Source organism: Pagrus major, chromosome 15 (assembly GCF_040436345.1).
Source record: "Pagrus major chromosome 15, Pma_NU_1.0".
Lineage (NCBI taxonomy): Eukaryota > Metazoa > Chordata > Actinopteri > Spariformes > Sparidae > Pagrus > Pagrus major.
This window is the reverse complement of record NC_133229.1, coordinates 10,223,511-10,245,179: the sequence shown is the minus strand read 5'-3', so window position 1 is coordinate 10,245,179 and position 21,669 is coordinate 10,223,511. Positions and strand designations below refer to the sequence as shown.

Below are 21,669 nucleotides of genomic sequence, written 5' to 3'. Positions count from 1 at the left end.
CCAACTTTGCGTTTTGAGGAAGATATTAGAGCAGTGTGTTCTTGACTCTCTTTATGGCACAGCTTGGTGTAAACAAGTCTGACATGGATTTGTTGCTACCTTTTATCCCTCTCTTCCCATTTATAAATATTAGATGACTTTGCACGAATAAAACCCCATTACAGATCCACTTCCACTGCCTGTTTTCTCTGCAGAAAGTGGCTCTGCACTTTTTAAAAGTGATGTTGAGAATGTCAGAGTTTACATTTAGTCTGAACTGTTTTTCCACTGCTGTTTGTCATATAGGTCACGGTGAGTGAGTTTATAAGCGAAAGTTATTGGTTGAGGTGACTTGGTGACAGTAATTACATTCTTAGAATAATAGTTATTGTATTAAAAGAAAGTCTACGATTAAAAGTCCACGAGCAGTCAGCCATAGAAGACTTTTTTTCTCTCATAACTGTTATTACAACTTCGATGATTTAAAAGGAACAAACTGATTTGAGAAGCTGCAATTGTTACACTATGACGTTTCATGTCTGTGCGAGTCTGTGCAGCACATCAACTTTTTCCAGCCATGACAGCTTTAATCTGATGTTCTCTGGTCACTGCAGAATGCTTTTATCATCAGCGAGCGTCTTCATATTCTTGTACGTCTGACTAACTGTTCACTACTGTTTCTAATTTCTGTCAGGTTAGTGAATCCATGTCGTTGAAAGGCAATCGGCGTTTGGTTAGAAACTGTCTGCGCTTCACCCCCTTTTTTTCCTCTAAATGGAATGCACATTTCCAATTGACGCACGCCATCCCTGAGACGTATCCTATTGGTACACAAAGGCCTACCCACATCCAGCCCTATGATCCCTCTGCAGGGCTCCAAGAATGAGACGTTGTATCAGCTTTTCTTTCCCTAACACCGCAGAGGGAAGCCTTGGCAAAAACCTGACGATCTCCAGACGCAGGACACGGCTTGCCAGCTAAGTGGAAGCATCCAAAGTATCTATTGTATTAGAGGTCATTTTCATGTTCTTTTTTTTTTGGGACATAGCTGGGATTCTCACTTTGAGTTACTGATATTTTTTAAAGTTGTGAATTAAAGATACAACATGCAACATTTCTGCGTGCACAGACCTTTGTTGTTTAGTTTATTGGGATATGTACTCAACATTTTCCCAAATGTTTCCAACCATTTCCAAACCCGAGTTTACACAGGGTAACGGTTCATTTCATTTAGTTGGTTGTCGGTAACTTCCAGGAAAACATCGGACGATGTGTCAGAGTGAAGGAGGACGTCAGTAAATGTGACTAAATATAGCGTGAATTAAACTTTTAAGGTCCAGTGTGTAGGATTTACTGGCAACTATTAGTGAGGTTTGGTATGCAATAAACTGAATACCCCCTGCCTCATCCTCCCCTACTTTGATCGCTATAAATATGAAAGGCCCCCTCTTGAGCCAGTGTTTGGTTTGTCCTCTCTGGGCTACTGTAGAAATTTTAGTAGTGCAAAATAGAGGACCTGTTCCCTCTGTACACATCCACAAGTTCCCTGGGGAGGTTACAGGGGAGACGACTATGGGTGATACTTTCGGTGCTTGGAACTAGCACAAGTAACAAAATATCTTTAAAAAAATATACAACGCGACACTTTCCAGGCTTTAGAAGCGTTAGCTACTTAGTGATCGTCATGAATGAACGATATACCACACCAATCGCTCTGAGAATGAGGATGAGCCTGGTTTAAAGAATTACAAACAAGCCAGAGCGTCCCCTATACCAGGACGGCAATTGGTGCAGCCAGAGGAAGGTCACAGGACTTGCAGGAAAGTTGTAATTCGCGCAGGGTATCATGGGGGCTAGGAATAAGGTGGATAAAAGGCTCATTCTAAAGTAACGAATAAACCAACTATTCTTAGTTTCAGGTGATAACACTAATGAAAACATAATTACGAATATTATATTCAATTTCTGCTGATAGATTCCCCCAAATCACACACACTGGACCTTTAATACATTACCTCGTATGTGAGCATGTCTGCCTGAGTTTCATTGCAAGACCCCTAGTGGCAGAAATTACACATTGTGCATTTAAAACTGGTTTAATCAAAATGCAGTTAACAACATTTTTTTTTTCTTTTTTTTAAAACTGTATACTTGTGTAGTTGTTTCTTTTTTTAATTACCTATTATATTAAGGAAAGGGGTTCTTTGGGTTTTTTTTATTTGTTTTTTTATCATGATAACTCTGTCCCTTGAGATTAAAACAGCCCACCTCCCTCCATCTCTCCTCCCCAGTGAAAGTGAATTGGCTCCACACACACACACACACACACCCAGAGAGAGAGAGAGAGAGAGAGAGAGAGAGGGAAGGTGGTTGTGGGCATCACGGTGAGGGAGAGAGAGAGGAGGGGTCACGACGAGTCCCCCATATCAGCCCGTGTGTGTGTGTGTGTGTGTGTGTGTGTGTGTGTGTGTGTGTGTGTGTGTGTGTGTGTGTGTGTGTGTGTGTGAGCACGGATAAGACAAATTACGCCATCGGAAGATAATTATGTAACTCCGTCTCTTAACAACCGTCCTCAAACTGCTCGGAGCCCGGAGAGGTTTTGATTGACAGGCTCTCCGCAGCCTCTATATAAGGAGGAGGGAGGTGGGTGCCTCAGTCACTGTTGAGCCTCCAGTCCTCCACACTGTGGATGAAGTCAACCAAAGTGGATTTTACGGTTTCTGTGCACGAGGTTTACAAGAGATAACCACTTCTCATTCATCCAACCATCGGCTCAGATCATCAGACACGTTGTTTCTCTCCTCGATTTCAACTTTCTTCTTTTTTTCTTTTGTCGGATATCTGACTTTTTAGAAGAATAAAAATAAAACTGCAATCGACAGGTAAGTTGTCTTTGAACTTCTGTGTGGAGAGAAAGACAGAGTAATAAAGTAATTCACCTGTTGAACATGAACTAGAAACTCCTTAACAGACAATAAACTGCACATGTGATGCTGTGAACACTTTGATTGTAGCTGATTTATCTTCTATTGTGTTTTTTTCTCTGGCTTTATTATTGATTGATTGATTGATTGATTGATTGATTGAATTATTCATGTGTAAGGAGGATGCTCAAGTGCAAACTCAACATTTAAACCCAGGAAGTCTAATAAAAGGAATTTCTGTTGTTTTCTGAAGGAGTCATGATACTCAGGAGAAGTCTCTTCTTGCTGCTCTTATCATTTAATTTCCTCCATGCATTACCTGAAGGTAAGTGGAAAATGACTGTAATGCTGATTAATAGTAATGATAGTATAGTAATAGTCATTAATATAATGATAATGATGCTAAAAGTCCCATTAACTTGAAGTGAAATCATCCATTCCAGTGAATTTTTAAGGTGAAAGTAAAGGTTAAAGCCTTTAAATATGTTGCCAGTTTTCAATAGCTAATGTATTTTAATGAACTACCTGCTTGTGTTTCCGCTCGTCTGATTTGTAGATGGTGAGCAGGAGGACGAGACATCATTTGACTTGTTTGAAATCAGCCACATCACACGCAAGACTCTGGGGGCCAAACAGTTCCGGGGCCAAAACTCAGACGCCCCTGCTTACCGCTTCATCCGCTTCGACCACCTGCCCCCAGTGAGCCCCCCCATACTAAAACAAATCCTACGACAGATCCAAAACAATGAGGGCTTTGTGTTTGCAGCCAGCATACGCCAGGACCGCGCCTCACGGGGCACCCTGATTGGTTTGGAGGGCCCCGATGGCCAGCGGCAGTTTGAGATCGTGTCCAACGGACGGGCCAACTCACTGGACCTGGTTTACTGGGTGGAGGACTCCCAGAACGTGGTTTCATTCGAGGATGTGGACCTGTCTGACTCGCAGTGGAAGAATATCACCCTTCATATTCACGGGGAAAATGCAAACTTGTTTGTGGGCTGCAGCCTGATAGACAGCCACATCTTGGACGAGCCTTTCTACGAGCACCTGCAGGCTGAGGGAAGCCGCATGTACGTTGCAAAGGGATCCATCCGGGAGAACCACTTCAGGGTAAGTAGAGGCTCCGGCTTTTTGAAAGCTAGACTGGGATTTCCCAGGATATGGAAGCTTTAGTTGGCTTTCTACTTCAGTCTCTTTGTGAGTTTTCCAGCTGTGCAAGGAGCTCTAAATGACCCTACAACATTCTCATACATTACAAGAAACTAAATTGGGGTTTTAAATACATTTCCAGGAGACTAACATAGCCTCTCTTCAAATTGTGGCAGAGTGGCTCAGTGTTGCCCTGGACTTTCTGTGTGGAAAGGACTCTAAATTTAGACTCTAAATTGCCCCTTGTGTGTAAAAATGAGTGCGAATGTGTGTGAAAAGGTCAAGAGTTTCCCCATGCATGCTTGAATAGGAATACGTGCACATATAATGCCAAAGTAGTCCAGATATGTAATTAAGACGTGCCTTTTCTTTCCCAACAGGGCCTTCTGCAGAATGTACGTTTCATCTTTGACACCCCAGTTGAAGACGTCCTGCTGAGCAGAGACTGCGAGGTCTCCAAACAAGGTGAGAGTGATTTATGTGTGTGTGTGTGTGTGTGTGTGTGTGTGTGTGTGCGCGCGCGTGCATGTGTTTAAAGGTGTTTAAACCAGCATTCACCCTCCCTCTCCAACCATACTCTATTAGTGGGAACCATTCCTATTTGTGTGATTTTCATAAGCCAGATGATGAGTCAAAATAATTATATTTGCAAACTGTTTGAAGCCTGAAACCTCACAGATGTGATTGGGAAACTCCTTCACATGCAACCCTTTCAAAGCATGGTATCTGCGTTTTGTTAAGTATCGCCCACAACAACTTTCCATACCAAACAGTTTAGCGTTCCCAGTCGCCTCTCTTTTAACTCTTTCGCCCGTTTTTTTTTTTTTTTTTAAGAAGTGGGTCAGAAAGCTCACAGATTCGATATGTGGCAATATCTCCCACCATTACTTCATGTTTACGGAAACAGCCGTGTCGACGCAGTGGCTGGAGGTCGAACAGCGTGCGTGGTGAACAAAAGGAGATACAGATGCTTACATTTATTTCCATTGGCAGTGGACTTTGGATAATGCCCTGGGAAAGAAAATAGAAAAGAGAAAGTGAACACTATAGTGCCGAGAGGAGAGCTTCCACTTCCAGCTGCACACACACACACAATGAAGTCATGAATTGGCTGACTGTGTTGCTTTTCTCAGCTGAAGCTTTGCTCACATGAGGAATAATACCTCTTGATCCTCACACGAAGAGTGGCTGCAGAGTAAATATGTTGATAATCATCATTTACAAAGCTAAAGAGGCACCAGACCTGGAAACAGCATCTTTGGTTCACCATGACAAAACAAATCCATATGCCGTGTGTGTGTATTTGTCCGTGATGAAGAGGTTGTTGCCACAAGCAGTGTTGAATTCCAGCTCAATGAGTTTATTTGTTTAACAAATGTCACCAAGGCCTGGAAGTTTTCTGCATGCTGGCTGGTACCAGTCAAGGTTCTGCACTGGTAGCACTCTTAATGCCAGGAGTCACTCATAAACCCACACAAGCCACCCTCATAAAAACCTGTCATGTTGGACATTAATGAGCAGCATTAAAACTAGGCAAGCCTTTTTGGTCCTTTTTAATTCTTTCCTCTACCTCTTTGAGAAAGCAGAGACTGTCTATCAGCGAGAGAAGAATGTGTAAATGCTTTCGCAGACGAGCTAGCACGCGTTCACATGCACACACGCAGCGTGAAGCCCCACTGAGATTTGAATGAATCCAGCAGACTGAAAAGGAAAGAAAACACAGCACTAGCTACAGTGGGACATCATTGGGCAATTTGGACGACTTCATGATTTAGAGTCCCCCTGCCTGCCATTAATCTTCGCCAATTTACATAGCGAGGTCCAAAGCAGTTGCAGATATGCGCTGTGCTTTGGCTGAACGAATTCCGTGGAGCTTTGATATGTGTGTTGTGTGTTTGTTTTCAGCATCACACGTTAGGAAAGTTCAGTGGGAACTTCATAGATAGATGCTCAGAACTTTCATATGGTTTAATGCAAACTCCACGCACACACAAGATGCCCCGTCCAGCCCTGTGATGTGCATTTTTGTCTGTCTGCATTGCACAAAGATCACAGCTGGTAGACACGTTAATCTAGGGTGGACTTCCTGCTGCAGATTTGCAGATTGTGCAAAGACTCAACATTTAGCCTCTTTATGCCCTTTAAACCCCGTAGTTTTAAATTGCATCCATCCACAGGGGTTTTGAGTGTTAGGGATAAATGATGACTGGAGGGATTTTCACACACTTTGTATTTCGCTCTGCCGACATCTAGACAAGGGCATCTCCAGGACAAGACCGTGAGCTTCACAGGCTCCTTGTAAATCCGTCTGTGTGGTCATTCCAGTCTGTTAAGTTCGTGTTGGATGTGTCAACTTAGCTAAAAGGTTGAAGAGAGCTACGGCAGCAGTGTGGTTCACACAAAGAACACCCAGATTTCAGTTTTTTTGTTCCTTTTTTAACTCCACATTGCCAACTCTGCTGTCATCTCTGGTGGAAAGATTTAGCGTCACCATTTCAAACAGATACATTTTTCAAGTCAAACACCACTGACCAAACATCTGTTTTTGGGAACACAATAAACATCGTAATCACCACATTGTTGTGAGCGTTTGTCTGCGTACGAGAAAACAGGAAATCTGAGTGCTTGTGTTTCGATCATCATATCTCTCAAATATGTTTTCCATCACCATCGTCTGTGTTGCTCATTCATTTGCTTTCTCGCTGCCGCGTTCACCCTGACGTCTCGTTTTCTCCCCCTCTAGATGATGCTAATATTGTGAGCGAGAGCACGGAAATTGTGGATGTGAGTCCCTCCATCACCACAAACATCATCGGTCAGAAGACGGACGATGTGGGCGCAGATATGTGTGAGCGCTCGTGCGAGGAACTCAGCACCATGTTCCAGGAGCTCAAAGGCCTACGTGTCGTTGTCAGCAACCTCATTGATGGCTTGCAAAAAGTGGTAAGTATTAGAAGTGACGGAGTGTAAAACAACTTAATCCCAATTTGCCTTTGTTTTTGCTGCACGTTACAACCCAATTTAAGTGACGAATGTGAAATCAGCAAAATCTTTCTCTCTGAGAGGGGAGAGAATCAACATTTTCAAAGGAAATTGACATTTTAGGAAAATAAATGACCCAATCCTCTGCGCGGCAGCCAGGACGTAAGAGGTTTGAATTAGGTTACTAGGTAACCTACATTAGTTTTAAAGCAAACAGTAAGTAGCCGCAGGACTGTTTATAGAGTAGCCCGTGATGGCTGAACCCGTCGGACTCCTGCTATCTGTGGCAGCGTGAGTCAGACAGACTTTATGACATGTTACATGTGGATATAGGAAGTGTTCCCCTGGCAGCGATGGGGTCCGGGCTAATGTCTGGCTGTGTTTAAACAGCCCATGTGTTTCCTCTGGGAGCCTCCCAGCAATAAGAGAGTCTGGGCATGAACCTTGGGAAAAAAAAAAAACGACTGGGATGAGAAGGGTCCCTGAGGCTCTTCCAGACCGAGTGGTGTCTTAGATTCTAGTGCTGCACACTGCTGCCTCCTTTTTCCAAATGGGCGGACGCACACACTCACACACACACTTGCATACACACAAACCTTTGGCAGTAGTTTATCGACTGACAGTTCCCAAGTGTTCAGGCGTCCAGCCAGAGATCCCCTGGTCTCCAATTGGGTTGGAGGTCACAAAGTCCAAAGTTAAGCAGCACTTTTCAATGGGCTGTTTTCCAGGAAACATTAGAGACATAAAGAAATTTAAGTGTTTGCAATTTGCAGTAATGAGAAGCACATTTTGAAATTAGCATTTTACAAGGGTATTATCATTAATACAATGGAGAAGCTTTTTGGAGTTCATTTAAGAATTTGTCATTCTTCTTTCTGGTCCGCGAGCCTCTTTTCCCTCATGAAGCTTAAAGAAAGACGTCTCAAAATGATATGATGCTTCATTGAGCCAGTGAGGGGTATATGCTGGTTGGAAAGGTTCATTAAAAGTATGACAGCTTGCTACATATAGCCCTTAAAGGTCCAATATGTAGGAATTGGCCACCTTTTCAATTCATACTCCAAAACAATAGGGGGCAGCATATCACATATCAGATATATCACGTATCACATATCACTGCTAACTGTAGCTGCCGTTAACTAGTTAGCTCAGTTAGCCGTGCAGTAAGCAACCAGACTGGGAGCTTGGACCGGTTTTATGAGAAAAGAGAGTCCGGGGCTAGCTGATTAGCGTGCTAGCCTTAGAAGATATCTCTGCAAGACAGAAACACCTTTGATATAATGTCAACACTCTTATTTCTTCACATTCTGTTGATAATTTTAGTTTATTTTTGAAAATTTTAAACAAAAAATCTTACATATTGCACCTTGAAACATTATGATTTGTATGGTTGGAGTGATATTTGTGGTTTAACTTGACAAATTATCAACACATTCTGTACAGATAATATTTAAGTGAGACAGTATTTCATCAGGAGCAGGGAATACTATCCCCGGTTCCACCTGTGGAAAAGTAACCTCACATGTGCGCTCTTAAAAGCGCCGACTTGTCAGCAGGTGTATATACCTTCACCTTCACATACTGAATGGAATGCAGCTCACCTTTCTCGTGAGTTAGTCCTCATGGTTTCTGACTGATCTGCGTCCTGACTACAAATCTGTCTGTTGTTGTATGTTCAGACAGAGGAGAACTCAGTCATGAAGGAGGCCCTTGGGAGGATGAGGAACACTAAAGAGAAAAACATGTGCTGGCAGGATGGCCGGCTGTTTGACGATAAGGAAGACTGGGTTGTGGACAGCTGCACCAAATGTACCTGCCAGGTAGTGCCAAGTCATAAGGAAACATGTATAGATTTACAGTGGATGTCAGTGACCCTGATGTATCTCTGATATTTATGGATGGCAGGAGTCCAAGATCGTGTGCCACCAGATCACATGCCCTGCAGTAGCCTGTGCCAGCCCCTCATTTGTCGACGGCGAGTGCTGCCCTGTGTGTCTGCGTAAGTAGTCGGATTAGCCAACGCTTCCAGCATATAAACGTGCTTATAAACACACAAAGTTTTACGCATGCATGCTATTTTAAATTAATGGCTCAGTGTGCTGTAAAAACAATATTCCACACGTATTAAATTTTAATACCACAGGACTGTTGCAGCCAGTTTGTCTTTGTGAGCGAACCACATATTTATTGGTTAAAATATAGGACGCTCAGAAAGGCTACTGTGGGTTTTTCAGATGAGGTCATGCGATGAACAGGCTGACATAAAGAATAAAAACAGTGCGGCTGTGATCTCTTTTATTGCCCCGTTTTTTGACATTACGTAAATATTGAAGGGAAGTGCTTCTTATGCAAACAAAAGAACAAAATGTTCACTGTGCTTTGATGTTTTCCAACTAAAGACAGTGAGGATGGCTGGTCCCTGTGGTCAGAGTGGACGGAGTGCACGGTCACCTGCGGAACAGGAACTCAACAAAGGGGTCGTTCATGTGATGCAACCAGTAACCCCTGCACCGGACCTTCTATCCAGACCCGCAAGTGCAGCCTCGGAAAATGCGATAGCCGTGGTGAGCATAATCTTGAGTTTTTCTCTCTCACTGTTTTTATTTAAAGGGTAACTCCACCAATTTAACATATTTAAAGTGTGTTTACAGGTCTCGAGGAGTACTACTGCATGTTTGAAAAAAGTAAAGCCTTTTGTGGCTCCAGAGGAAGCTGCATGTAATCTGATAAATTACCTCCAGTGATGTCACTCAATGGCTAAGTTGCATTGTGGGTAATGTAGGCGTCAGGCAATATCTCTGGTTCTGCTTTATCAATTTTGATAATTTTGTTTGTAAACTGTCTATTATGATTCCAACAGTGATATAGGAGTGCAATGTTAGACCTGTGGACTGCTTTTCAAAACCTGGTGCCTACATTACCCATAATGCAGCCACTGAGTCTCATCACTGAGGCCAATTTATCAGATTACATGCAGTTTCCTCTGCAGCCACTAAAGGCTTTATACTACTTGTTTCACATATGCATTCGTACTCCTAAGAACTGTAAACACACTTTAATGTGTAAAATTGGTGGAATTCCCCTTTAGATATATGGCATCGGTAGTAATAGAAGAGAGGCTCATGACAGAACTATGGAAAAATCAGCACAGAGTTAAATATGAGATGAGATCCTCACTGTGCGAGTTCACGCTTCCATAAATCTGTTGAAAATAGATCCATCTGAGTGAGGCTGAATCCTAGTGAAGAGCTGGATCTCATGGTCGGGTTGCAGGGTGTGCCCAGCCAAGTTAATTCCAAATAAATCATTGGCTGAGAGGGTGTTCCATAGTGCAATGAATCACCACCGCCTGCCATGCAGAAACCTAAAATGTAACTGAATTTGATCATTATATGAACTGTATGTGAGGTGGGGTGTCAGGAGATGGTTGATTTCAAAACTGATGCATTGGGAGTTTGATAGATTGCGAGGGTTAACATGTTTTATTGCTGCAGCTAACATTACACTGCGTCTGTGTGAGTGACTGAATCAGCCTAACCGCTGGAGAACAGTTTACCCACAATGACATAAATACTGGCGCAAGTGTCTCGGAACATCTTTGAAACCGAGCCATCGTCGCCAGAATCAAATGTTTACTTGTAGAAAATGTGGTCCCCATTTTTTTTTACTCCTGCAAATTAAACATGTCTGTAACCATTTGACTGAGTGGAGATCCAGTGGATAATGCATGACGTTTGTTTTGGTTATCTCTGCCTCACGTGTTTGATGTTTGATACCCAGTTCGCCAGGACGGAGGGTGGAGTTTGTGGTCACCGTGGTCGTCCTGCTCTGTGACCTGTGGAGAAGGACAGATCACCAGAATACGTCACTGCAATGCTCCCGTGCCACAGCTGGGGGGCAAAGACTGCGAAGGAAGTGGGAGAGAGACTCAGCGCTGCACTGCCCAGCCGTGTCCCAGTAAGTATTTTACTTGCACGCAAAGCAGAGTCGATGTCCAACAACCAAACTTCATTATGCCTAATAGTTCCCCTAAGGCAACATTCCCCATGTGTTTTGGACTGACCTCTTGTCTGTCTCTCAGGAAATGTTGACTCAAATCAGCTCAATATGTTTTCTCTTGTGGGATTAAATTCCAGGCTTCTGACTCTCCTGCAGCTATTCAGATTTTAGACTTCAAGTGTTGACATATTTTTATTTAGAAACAAAGAATTAGAATATTTGTGGAATAAAATGCTCAATGTCAAGATTAACTAACATCTATTTCCGTATGCTTTTAGTTGATGGTAGTTGGGGTCCTTGGTCTCCATGGGCAACCTGTTCAGCAACATGCGGAGGGGGAGTCAAAACTCGAATGCGTGAGTGCAACAGCCCTCAACCTCAGCATGGCGGCAGGAAGTGTATTGGAGAGGCCAACGACGAAGCTGCCTGCAACAAAAAAGACTGTCCTATTGGTGAGTACCAGTCACTTTACATTTTGTTTTCAGCCATGCAGCCATGCAGAAATATCTCACCGACTACTGGATGGATGCAGTTAAATTTGTACAGACATTCATGATCTCCAGAGGGTGAATCCCCCTGACTTTGGTGAGCCTATGACTGTTTCTCTTATGCCACCTTGAGGTTGACATTTTCATTTTTGAGTCAAAACTGCATGTCTTTTTGCTTCTGGTGCCAACTTTAACATATACGACAATAGTTATATCATAGCTTTTTCATCCACAACTTTGTTAAAATACTTCACTTGCCACAGTTCACTTTGTATATATCGTTCATAGTTCATTTTTTATCACTTAGATAATCCCGTAGGTGTTTTTAATTAGGTTAGCCTGTCAGCTAGCCTAGCTGGCTGCTAAAATGAAGGAAGGCCTTTGTAATTGAAGATATGCTATGGCTGGACACATAAAATTTAAATCCCTTATTGAGCCATGAGGTCGTAGCTTTACTGCTCATAGGTCAGTCACTTTCATTTTTGGCAGCTCTTCGAAGCACCAAGTGTAAAAAAAGAGCCATAGCGACCTAACGTTAGTGTGTGACTAGCTAACGTCGCTAACGGTTATCTATCTATGTAAAGGATAGCGGAGAATTGTCGATGAAGAAACTGCAAAATTATGACATACCCATCAGCCTTTGCTGTACTTTGTGTTGAGCAGTAATTAGCAAATGTTAGCATGCTAACACCCTGAACTAAAATCCTCAACATCTTAATAATTTCACCTGCTAAACATTCGAGCATGTAAGCATGCTAACATTAGCATTAAGCCTAAGTAGCATAGCTAGCATGGCTATAGACTCATAGTATTGTTGCTTCACTTATATAACTTTATGTTTATAACGTTTTTTGAATGAAAGCAGACTTTAAAGGGTTGGTTCAAATTATATACAAAAGGTTTTTCTCACTTACTGACTAATATCACTGCATAAGAAACAAGGGTAGACCCACTGCTTCTGGAAAGAGCCCCACAAACTCAAACCAACACTATATACTATTTGCCTCGGTTGCATCAGCCAGGAGGCAATAAAAAGCCAAACTAGGTTAAATAAAACCCACAGATTATGAAACATTGGTTTCATGCAGAAAAGATATGTTCTTTTACGTAATTTGGGTGAAAAGTGCGTCACAGCTCCTGGGGGTTTATCTTGAAGTGCCATCATTGAGGTAAAAACCATTACAAATTAAAGCTAAGTCACTTGGAGGCACTCTGTTCAGATATGTCCAGGGAATTATAAATCAATTTCCCTTGTTTGTATCCATTATTGTCATCCAAATCCTTTGCAGATGGCTGTCTCTCTAACCCATGCTTTGGTGGAGTGGATTGCAACAGCGCTCCAGATGGATCCTGGGAGTGTGGCCCATGCCCTGCTGGTTTCCGTGGAAATGGTACCCACTGTGAAGACATTAACGAGGTAGGTTCTTGTTTTTCTCATGTGCACAAACCATACATGCGTTTAAGACTTCAATTATGTAATTGTTAGTTTACATTTTACTGATGCTTTTCCCTTCCACCTCCAGTGCGACATGGTATCTGATGTTTGCTACAAAGTTGCTGGAACGCAGCGCTGCGTCAACACCGATCCAGGTTTCCACTGCCTGCCCTGTCCCAAGCGCTACAAGGGCACCCAGCCTTTTGGTATGGGTGTGGAGGCTGCCAAGAAGAACAAACAGGTGAGTTGAAGTTACTTTCATTCAGTGGTAATAACAGACTGCTGATTGGATGCCAGTCAAACAAGTGAGAACAAAACAGGGTAAAGGAAAGGATAAACTGTGGGCCTTGAGCTCCAGGCAGTGTGGATTTTTGCATGTCAGATCCAAATTTATGAATGATGGAAGCAGCAGCTCCGGTGATTTATAAGCCTCATTCTTGCAGTGAGAGTGTTTGCACAGTGTTGGAGGGGAGGCCCTAGGCCACCATATATAAATTAGACTCACCTTGACCCAATATCAGCAAGCAGAGGGGGAGGGAGGAGAGTTGGGCAACTCTTAACAACAAACATCTGTTATACATCTCCTTCACTGTAAGATCAGAGGCAGATTGGAACAGTACTGTATTTCTACTGTAGACGTCGAATGGATCAGTGCTTTTATTAAGGCAAAAATTATATGAAGCTTTTTCTTAACAGCTCAGTATTTCCACTTTCCACTCCTCATAACTCCTGCTATAATTTAGCTGTACGACAGGTAACTTCCAAACATGTCATATTAATAACTTTTCTGCACCCTGAATTCACAGAGTCCCTGGAGAACTGAAAAACTTGTTGTGCCACTCCATCAGACACTTACATAACATCCCTTGCGGACCATTTTGTCACTCTGTGGCCTCCGCAGCTGCTCGTCTTTGAGATGATGCCCCAAATTCACTAATTGATTTGGGGAAAAGGGAATTGTTTCATTGCTGGCAAAAAGGGGCTCCATTTCACAGTTTCGATGAAAGGCCTGTTCATACTGTCACTTTCTGCTCGATGAGCTCATGGAGTGGCATCCAAACTGGTGTTCTGTTCATCCTCTGGTAATGAGTGGCAGCTGTGAATACCTTGTGCTGCAATAAAGGGGCAACAGTGGGTCATAGTGGGATGTATGATGCATTTACTGGGTTTTTATAAAATCAAGTGCCCCACATTTTGGCTTTGTCCTAGATTTCTCCACAAGACCTCCACTTTAATTTGCAGCAGCCCTCAGCTTTGAGTGCCTATCCAAAAAGAATCATACTAGGAGTAGTAGTATAATCTTGAATTAGACATGTCATCATAGCCTGACAACAAAATGGAAACTGTTTAAAAAATCTAATGAGAAGGACATAGAGGGCCATCTTTCCTCTGTTTCAGGCCTGTTTGGATGTGGTTGGTGATAAATCTGCCCTGTTGTTTCTTTAGGTGTGTGAGCCAGAGAACCCGTGCAAGGACAAGACCCACAACTGTCACAAGTATGCCGAATGCATCTACATCAGCCACTTCAGTGACCCCATGTACAAGTGCGAGTGTAGGACTGGCTACGCTGGAGACGGCTTCATTTGTGGAGAGGACTCCGACTTGGATGGCTGGCCCAATATGAACCTCGTGTGTGGTGCCAATGCCACTTATCACTGCAAGAAGGTATTTCATTAGATTTCTTCAGCTCATTTGATTAAAGCCTATCCTGCTGTGATTCTAACCTATACCACTTCTGAACTTTCCACTACTATTTCAGGATAACTGCCCTAGCCTTCCCAACTCTGGACAAGAAGACTTTGACAAAGATGGTCAAGGAGATGCTTGCGACAAGGACGACGACAATGATGGAATTCTAGATGAGAGGGTACGATGGTTTCTAACACATGGAGGACATGTTTAAATCTCTGATCAGATTCATTTTTCTAATCAAAAAATCCCCTACCAACCTTTTTCCCACCACAGGACAACTGTCCCCTCCTTTACAACCCTCGCCAGTTCGACTTCGACAAGGATGAAGTGGGTGACCGCTGCGACAACTGTCCCTATGAACATAACCCTGCTCAAATAGACACTGACCACAATGGAGAAGGGGACGCCTGCGCGGTGGACATTGATGGAGATGGTAAAATAGCCAAGCCTAAACAGATAAAATACTGAGCTAATTATTATGTTTGTACCTTAAATTCTTGAGAGTATATCATCAACTGCCCCTTTTTCCTCAGAAATCATGAATGAGAGCGACAACTGCCCCTACGTGTACAACACTGAACAGAAGGACACTGACATGGATGGAGTCGGTGACCAGTGCGACAATTGTCCACTGCTACACAACCCTGACCAGGTATTTAACTACACTACATAAATAATGACGTGATCCATGACAGTAGCTACAGTAAGTGTTAAACCTCTGCCCATATTTATCCAACAGACTGATGTTGACAATGACCTGGTTGGAGATCAGTGCGACAACAACCAGGACATTGATGAAGACGGCCATCAGAACAACCTGGACAACTGTCCCTATGTGGCCAACGCCAACCAGGCTGACCATGACAAGGATGGCAAAGGAGACGCTTGTGACTATGATGATGATGATGATGGTGTACCTGACGAGAAGGACAACTGCAGGCTGACACCCAACGCAGACCAGCTGGACTCTGATGGTGAGGAAGTAACATTTAAAGAGTTGAAAGGTTGCAGTGTTGGGGGAATCAAGCTGTGCATAGTTTCTGCATATTTGCCCAATAGTATACATACTGTTTAATGCAGTGATGCATAAGTGACAGTACTAAAATTTTTGGTTTTAAAGGGAAACGTTGCCGATTTTCAGCCATCTTTGTACAGTGTTGCTAGTTCATGCAAATCAAATTTTTTTTAACTTCCTTGAATGATGCCTGCATCCAAAGTTCCCGCTCTAAAATCTTTCACCGCTGTTGCTCAAACTACAGATTGCACTTGTAAGCTCGTCTCCAAAGACAGTCTGATCGAGAAAGGGTAGCAATATTTCTTTAGCTAGGATGGCAATGGAATCATCCAATCATTGAGAAACCTGTAAAGCCTACCCTAGTCTCCTAACCTAACCCCAACATTCTTGGGTTTGATGTCAAGAACAAAACTCAAATCAAACTGTCTAACTAGGAAGTGCTTTACTGCATTGCCTATTTCTTGCTTCAAATGTTTCAGAAACACATTTTAGTGTACTGTTTAGCTGTAATATGAGAAAGTCTGTGACCAGACATCAGCGCTTTTGATTGTATCATGAGCCCTTTTAGCAGGAGTTTCTAAGTTGTCATGAAATTGAATTTTTCAGAGCACTTAAAGGACTTTTTGTCCGTATTGGCTTGAATTCGAGATTGAGAGTTCATTCCTAACATGGGAAACCGCAGCTGACAAATCAATTGCGCCATTAATGGCTTATTTAGCATTTAATTAACATTAGTTAACAGTTCATGACATTACTCTGTGATGTTCACATCTTGCTTTGGTGCGCCTTCTCCCAGATGTTTTTGCAGTTAGCAATTAGCTTCACTACAGCAGGTGTGAAATGTGGTGGCTGTGGAAAGAGTCAATGACAGGGTTGGCATGGCTGATGTCATTCTGCATGACTTCAGTGGAGGGCACACGCCAGGCTGTGAAAGTTTTATTTCCTTCAGGCTTCACTCGTGATTAATCCACAGCGTCCAATTTGAGCAGGGTTACCTGGAGTTTGTACAGCTGTCTGTAACTGGAAACAGACCGCAAAGGAGGTAGGGCCCGGACACTGACGAGTTCACTTTCTTCACAGCTCGTCAGATAGTGTTTATTTGATAGAATCGTTTTAGCCCCTCGTGAAATAACAAAGATGATGACAGAAAGCAGCTAGCTACTTCGACACAGTGGCCTTCATTAGCCACTGGCGTCCTTTCCACTGTGAGCTCCTGGCCTGCAGTCTGGCTATAATAGACTTCAGGCCTCAGATAGTTAGAGTATCAGTGGAAGTTGTCACAGCATGAAATAATGGCTGATTTTCCTTACACTTGGCAAACGTATTAAAGACAGTTCCCGGGGAGGAATTGCTCTTTTCCCCACTCATATTATCTTGGAGAAGTTCCTCAACACTCACTGCAGTGGGAGTATTATGACACTCACATGAGCTGCCATGGAGATTTTCCCAATCTATGGAAAAATAGGATAAGATGTCATTTATATCACGCATTTAAAGGTCAGTGCTATTCATTTGATATATTACAGGCGATGGAAGAGGCGACGCCTGCAAAGATGACTTTGACAACGACAGTATCCCAGATATTCTTGATGTGTGTCCGGAGAACAACGCCATCAGTGTCACAGACTTCAGGAAGTTCCAGATGGTCCACTTGGATCCCAAGGGAACCACTCAAATTGATCCAAACTGGGTGGTCCGACATCAGGGCAAAGAGCTGGTTCAGACTGCCAACTCTGACCCAGGCATCGCAGTAGGTGAGCAGCATGTTCACTCCCAACAACCACTTCATGTTAATTTGCTGCTCTTTGAAAGAATTTGAACAGAGTCCTAAGACAGCCTCACATTCCTCTCACACCCTCACAGGTTTTGATGAGTTCAGCGCTGTGGACTTCAGTGGAACGATGTACGTGAACACGGACAGAGACGACGACTATGCAGGCTTTGTGTTCGGCTACCAGTCGAGTGGGCGCTTTTATGTAGTGATGTGGAAGCAGATCACACAGACTTACTGGGAGGACAAGCCCTCCAAGGCCTTTGGCATTTCTGGCGTCTCGCTCAAAGTCGTCAACTCAACCACTGGCACCGGAGAAAACCTCAGGAATGCTTTGTGGCACACGGGCAACACTCCCGGACAGGTGGGCAGCAGTCTAAGTGCTAGTTGGTCCGTTTTAAAAGGCTGTAGCTGCAGTATTAAGTGTTGTGTACTGTTTTGCTTAGGTGCGTACTCTGTGGCACGACCCCAAAAACATTGGTTGGAAGGATTACACAGCTTACAGGTGGCATCTCATCCACAGACCGAAGACTGGTTTTATAAGGTAAGAGATAAAGTTGAGCGGAACATTTGTGATGATCAGCAACTTTTCCTTCAAAGGGTCCCTCCACTGCAGTGTTTCTGCCACATGACCTTTTAGACGATCATAGAAAGATTCACTTATCTGATTTACATCCTTGAATATAGTGACAGAATATTCTATACATTAATAAGCATTATAATCTCAACACATTGAGAATTTTGTCTTGTATTTTGCAGGGTTGTGGTCTATGAAGGTAAACAGATCATGGCCGACTCAGGACCGGTTTATGACAAGACGTTCGCCGGAGGAAGGCTAGGCTTGTTTGTCTTCTCGCAAGAGCTGGTGTTCTTCTCCGACCTCAAGTATGAGTGCAGAGGTTAGTGCCAACACTTTCATTACCTTAAAGTTCCTACCATAAATGTTTGTCTGTCAAATATGATGTGGGGGAGCTGTTTAAGGCACAAAAATATCCTTGGAGCTCTTTCCTGTCAGTGGATAAGCTTGAATTATTAATAAGGACATGGTAAACTATTTTATGGGGTTGTGAAGCCAGGTGAAACCTTCCTGCCACTGAGGCAAGGGTTAGCTATTTTTCTAACATTGGCAGATATACATACAGATGTTTTGCATAATATGTAAATGTAAGCAGCTGCACATACAAGTGTTCAAGGGTTTATGGTACGTGTCCACAGGATCCATCATTTCCAGGCTTCCCATTCGTTGTCTTTTTAAGCAGCATTCTGGTTGTGTTGCGTTCCGTTCAAGAGACTAGGCGTTGCATTGCCCACTCCTCATTTGCATAAAGTTGAGGTCTAGGCTACTTTATGCAAATCAGGTACACGTGGCACGACTTTCCGCCTCTGAAAACGTCTGAAAAAGTATAAAAACTACCCGTTGTCGATCTAAAATGAAGACAGATTCAGCAACTGCATGGCTTATTTCTTGCCTAAAATATTTTCGGAAACACATTTCAGTAATTTTTGTAAAGGTTTCCCAAACGAGCCGCCACGTTGGGTCACGAGGGCCTTTCATCCAGTCAAGTGAAGCCAGAAAGTGTGCGTGGCTGTAGGACGGTGTTTTTTTTCTTTTGGTCAAACTACAATCCTGGGAAGCAGCGCAACATCTTGCGTCCAAAAACGCCCCTGTGGACACGTACCATTAGCCTTGGAGGTGATGAGTATTTCAGGTGTTAGCTATGTAGGATCTTTTTGGTCCAGGCTCGCTGCACTAATTGTGTTTGTGTGTATACTGTATGTATATGCGCTGAAAGGTTGACACACCTTGATATGTATAGAGTACAAATATTAGAAAATGGGGGAGAAAACCTCCTCCCTGCTTTAATAATGTGGATAAAGTCTTTAAACCTTCAACATCTTTCTCAAACCTCAGATAAGCCGGAGTTGCCAACAGTGTTCACAAGGTAACGATGAAAGGAATTATGTGTTGTTGTTTGGCTGAAGCAAGAAAAAGAGTCACGCTATGTTTCTGCCTGTCAGCTTGCCCGTGTACAATGCCCCAGATGCATTGTGAAAGACCTTGTGAGTCGGTCCAAGGACTTCAGATCTTCTGTTGAGTGCTAAACAGTGGAAAATAACCCTGCAGCCTTGTTCACAATCACAGCCACATTACTGAAGACACGCTTTTTTTGACGCACACAGCGCACATGTTGTTGCTGCACTCTGGCACTTTGACCGTGTGAATTTCATCGAGTGTCCTAGATTTGATTATAAATGTGGCGGTAATGGAAGCTATTTTCTCATCTCTTCACAGATAACTGAATCAAGCCTGATAGGAAAACACCAGAAGGCAAGAGACAAGAATCCCTCAAAGTAAACATCACATCATCGCTGAATCCATTTCAACGTAAATGAGACTTTCCGTACTTTTTCCGTGTTTTGCCACTGGAGAGGAAACCGTGGCCGATTTCAGTTTTCCTGTTGATGCATTTCCCACGCTGGGAAAGAAAAACGAATGAGAGTGGACAAGTTTTTAAAAAAGCCTCGTCAGATTATCTAATTATAACTATTGTACCTATGTCTACAATTTAAAGGACTCATTGTACAACCACTTACATGCTGTATGTGCTTTCCTACAGTTTCTTACTTTCTGAAGCTTGTAAGCGACTCGGTTGTTCTCTGTCTTTCGGCTCATTCATGGCTTCTGTTTTAAGAACAACTGATCATAAAGTGTCTGACATCTAACATAAACTGTAACCAAAGCATAATCATCTCTCAAGTCCATTACTATTTCTCCTCATTCCTTTCATCCTGAATGTGTTTTCTTTTTTTTTTTACTTTTTTTTTTTTTTAACGGAGAACTTGAGTGAACGATTTAAATAAGCCATTTTAGTAAGTGCCAAAGATGTTTATACTAAGTCTGTATTATAATTCCTTTTGTAAATTATTTATGCTTCGCTTGTTTTGTTTGTTTGCATTTTTTGCTAGAGTTTGTAAATAATTATTTATTTGTTTACACTGACAAAATGCATAATTGAATATCACGCAAGTCAAAATAACACATTATATTGCAAGATTTTTTTTTTAGCGTTGTCATGCACTTCCTTTCCTTGTTAGTTTTTCTTTCAGCGTAAAGCTTCGGAGAGGATAAACATCAGCTGCTTGTAAGTAATCACATACATAAACACAGCACGTGTTTATGTATGTGATAGCAGCTGCCGAAGAAAGTTTATTTGGGTAGTATGTGTATGTAAAAAAAAAAGCCACTGTTTATTTTTTTTAGCTGTCCAGACAGTGCCTCGTTGTCCTCAAAGTGATATATCACTTTGGTACACGTGAAACATTTCTCAGTGCTTATTAATGATCCATCACCAAAACTGGCTGCAAAATGTCCTTCTGGCACTGCAGCACCCTTTTGTTTTTTTTACCTGATATTGAAAGACTCTGTATCTGTAGCACAAAAAAGAAACATTAGGGTTAAAACATCAGTTTAAAAATTGGTGAAATAAAGAGAATTGCACAAGTGCCTGGTTCCTTGTGAATCTAATATCATGTACCAAGCGCCAAGTGACATATCACATTAAAAGCTGAGAGTCTGAGGTTCAGCAGGCAGTCATTATGTGCGATGGAGTCATGACGATCAAATACAGTGAAAACATTTTATACAAATTACTTTTTTAATGCATATGTTTGTCATAAGTATCACTTACGGATGTTGTGAATCTTTGCAGTGTCGGTGGAAAAAAAGGAATCCCGATGAAGGTCTCCAAAAACAAAGTGTGACTGTGTGACTGTGTAATGTGGATCAAGGACATGTCAGTGAAAAACCTTTCTGTGGTTAGTCTGTATAGCATTCGTGTTCTTTCATGTTTGGTTTCCATCTTGTTCATTTTGTTTGAGAGTTTGCAATGCACAAAATGTAAATTTCTTTTGTACTTGTGTTGTTAGATATACATTTTCTACAAACATTAGTGTAAGATTGTTCTGTTTCATAAATAAATCACTTGTACACCATTTTTGTTGATTATATACATGAGGATTGACAGGGGTCCAATTAGTGATTACCTTCATACTTAGATCTATACTCATCATACTAGCTAGATCTAAAATAGCTGCCGCAAAAAATGTAGTTTCATTTTTAACAAAGGCTTGATAATTTCCATAAACAGCTAGGCACCGTGGTTTTTAACAAAAGTTACTCAAACACGAGTAAATTATACATCTCTTGGGGACTATTTTCAGTGGCGGATTAATAC

General features: G+C 42.4%; 1 protein-coding gene across 1 annotated transcript; it reads left to right on the top strand.

Annotated features, from left to right (window-relative positions):
- The first annotated feature begins 2,693 nt into the window (after nt 1–2,693).
- On the top strand, nt 2,694–21,427 carry thbs2a (thrombospondin 2a). The gene is made up of 23 exons (XM_073482328.1): nt 2,694–2,861; nt 3,157–3,228; nt 3,460–4,013; nt 4,433–4,517; nt 6,796–6,995; nt 8,714–8,854; nt 8,940–9,033; nt 9,434–9,598; nt 10,815–10,991; nt 11,312–11,485; nt 12,811–12,938; nt 13,045–13,197; nt 14,403–14,621; nt 14,716–14,823; nt 14,922–15,081; nt 15,182–15,300; nt 15,388–15,622; nt 17,190–17,417; nt 17,527–17,798; nt 17,881–17,978; nt 18,194–18,333; nt 19,347–19,377; nt 19,728–21,427. The coding sequence occupies exons 2-23, from the start codon at nt 3,162–3,164 to the stop codon at nt 19,729–19,731; spliced, it is 3,552 nt and encodes a 1,183-aa protein (XP_073338429.1). The 5' UTR covers nt 2,694–2,861; nt 3,157–3,161; the 3' UTR covers nt 19,732–21,427.
- Nucleotides 21,428–21,669: the final 242 nt, after the last annotated feature.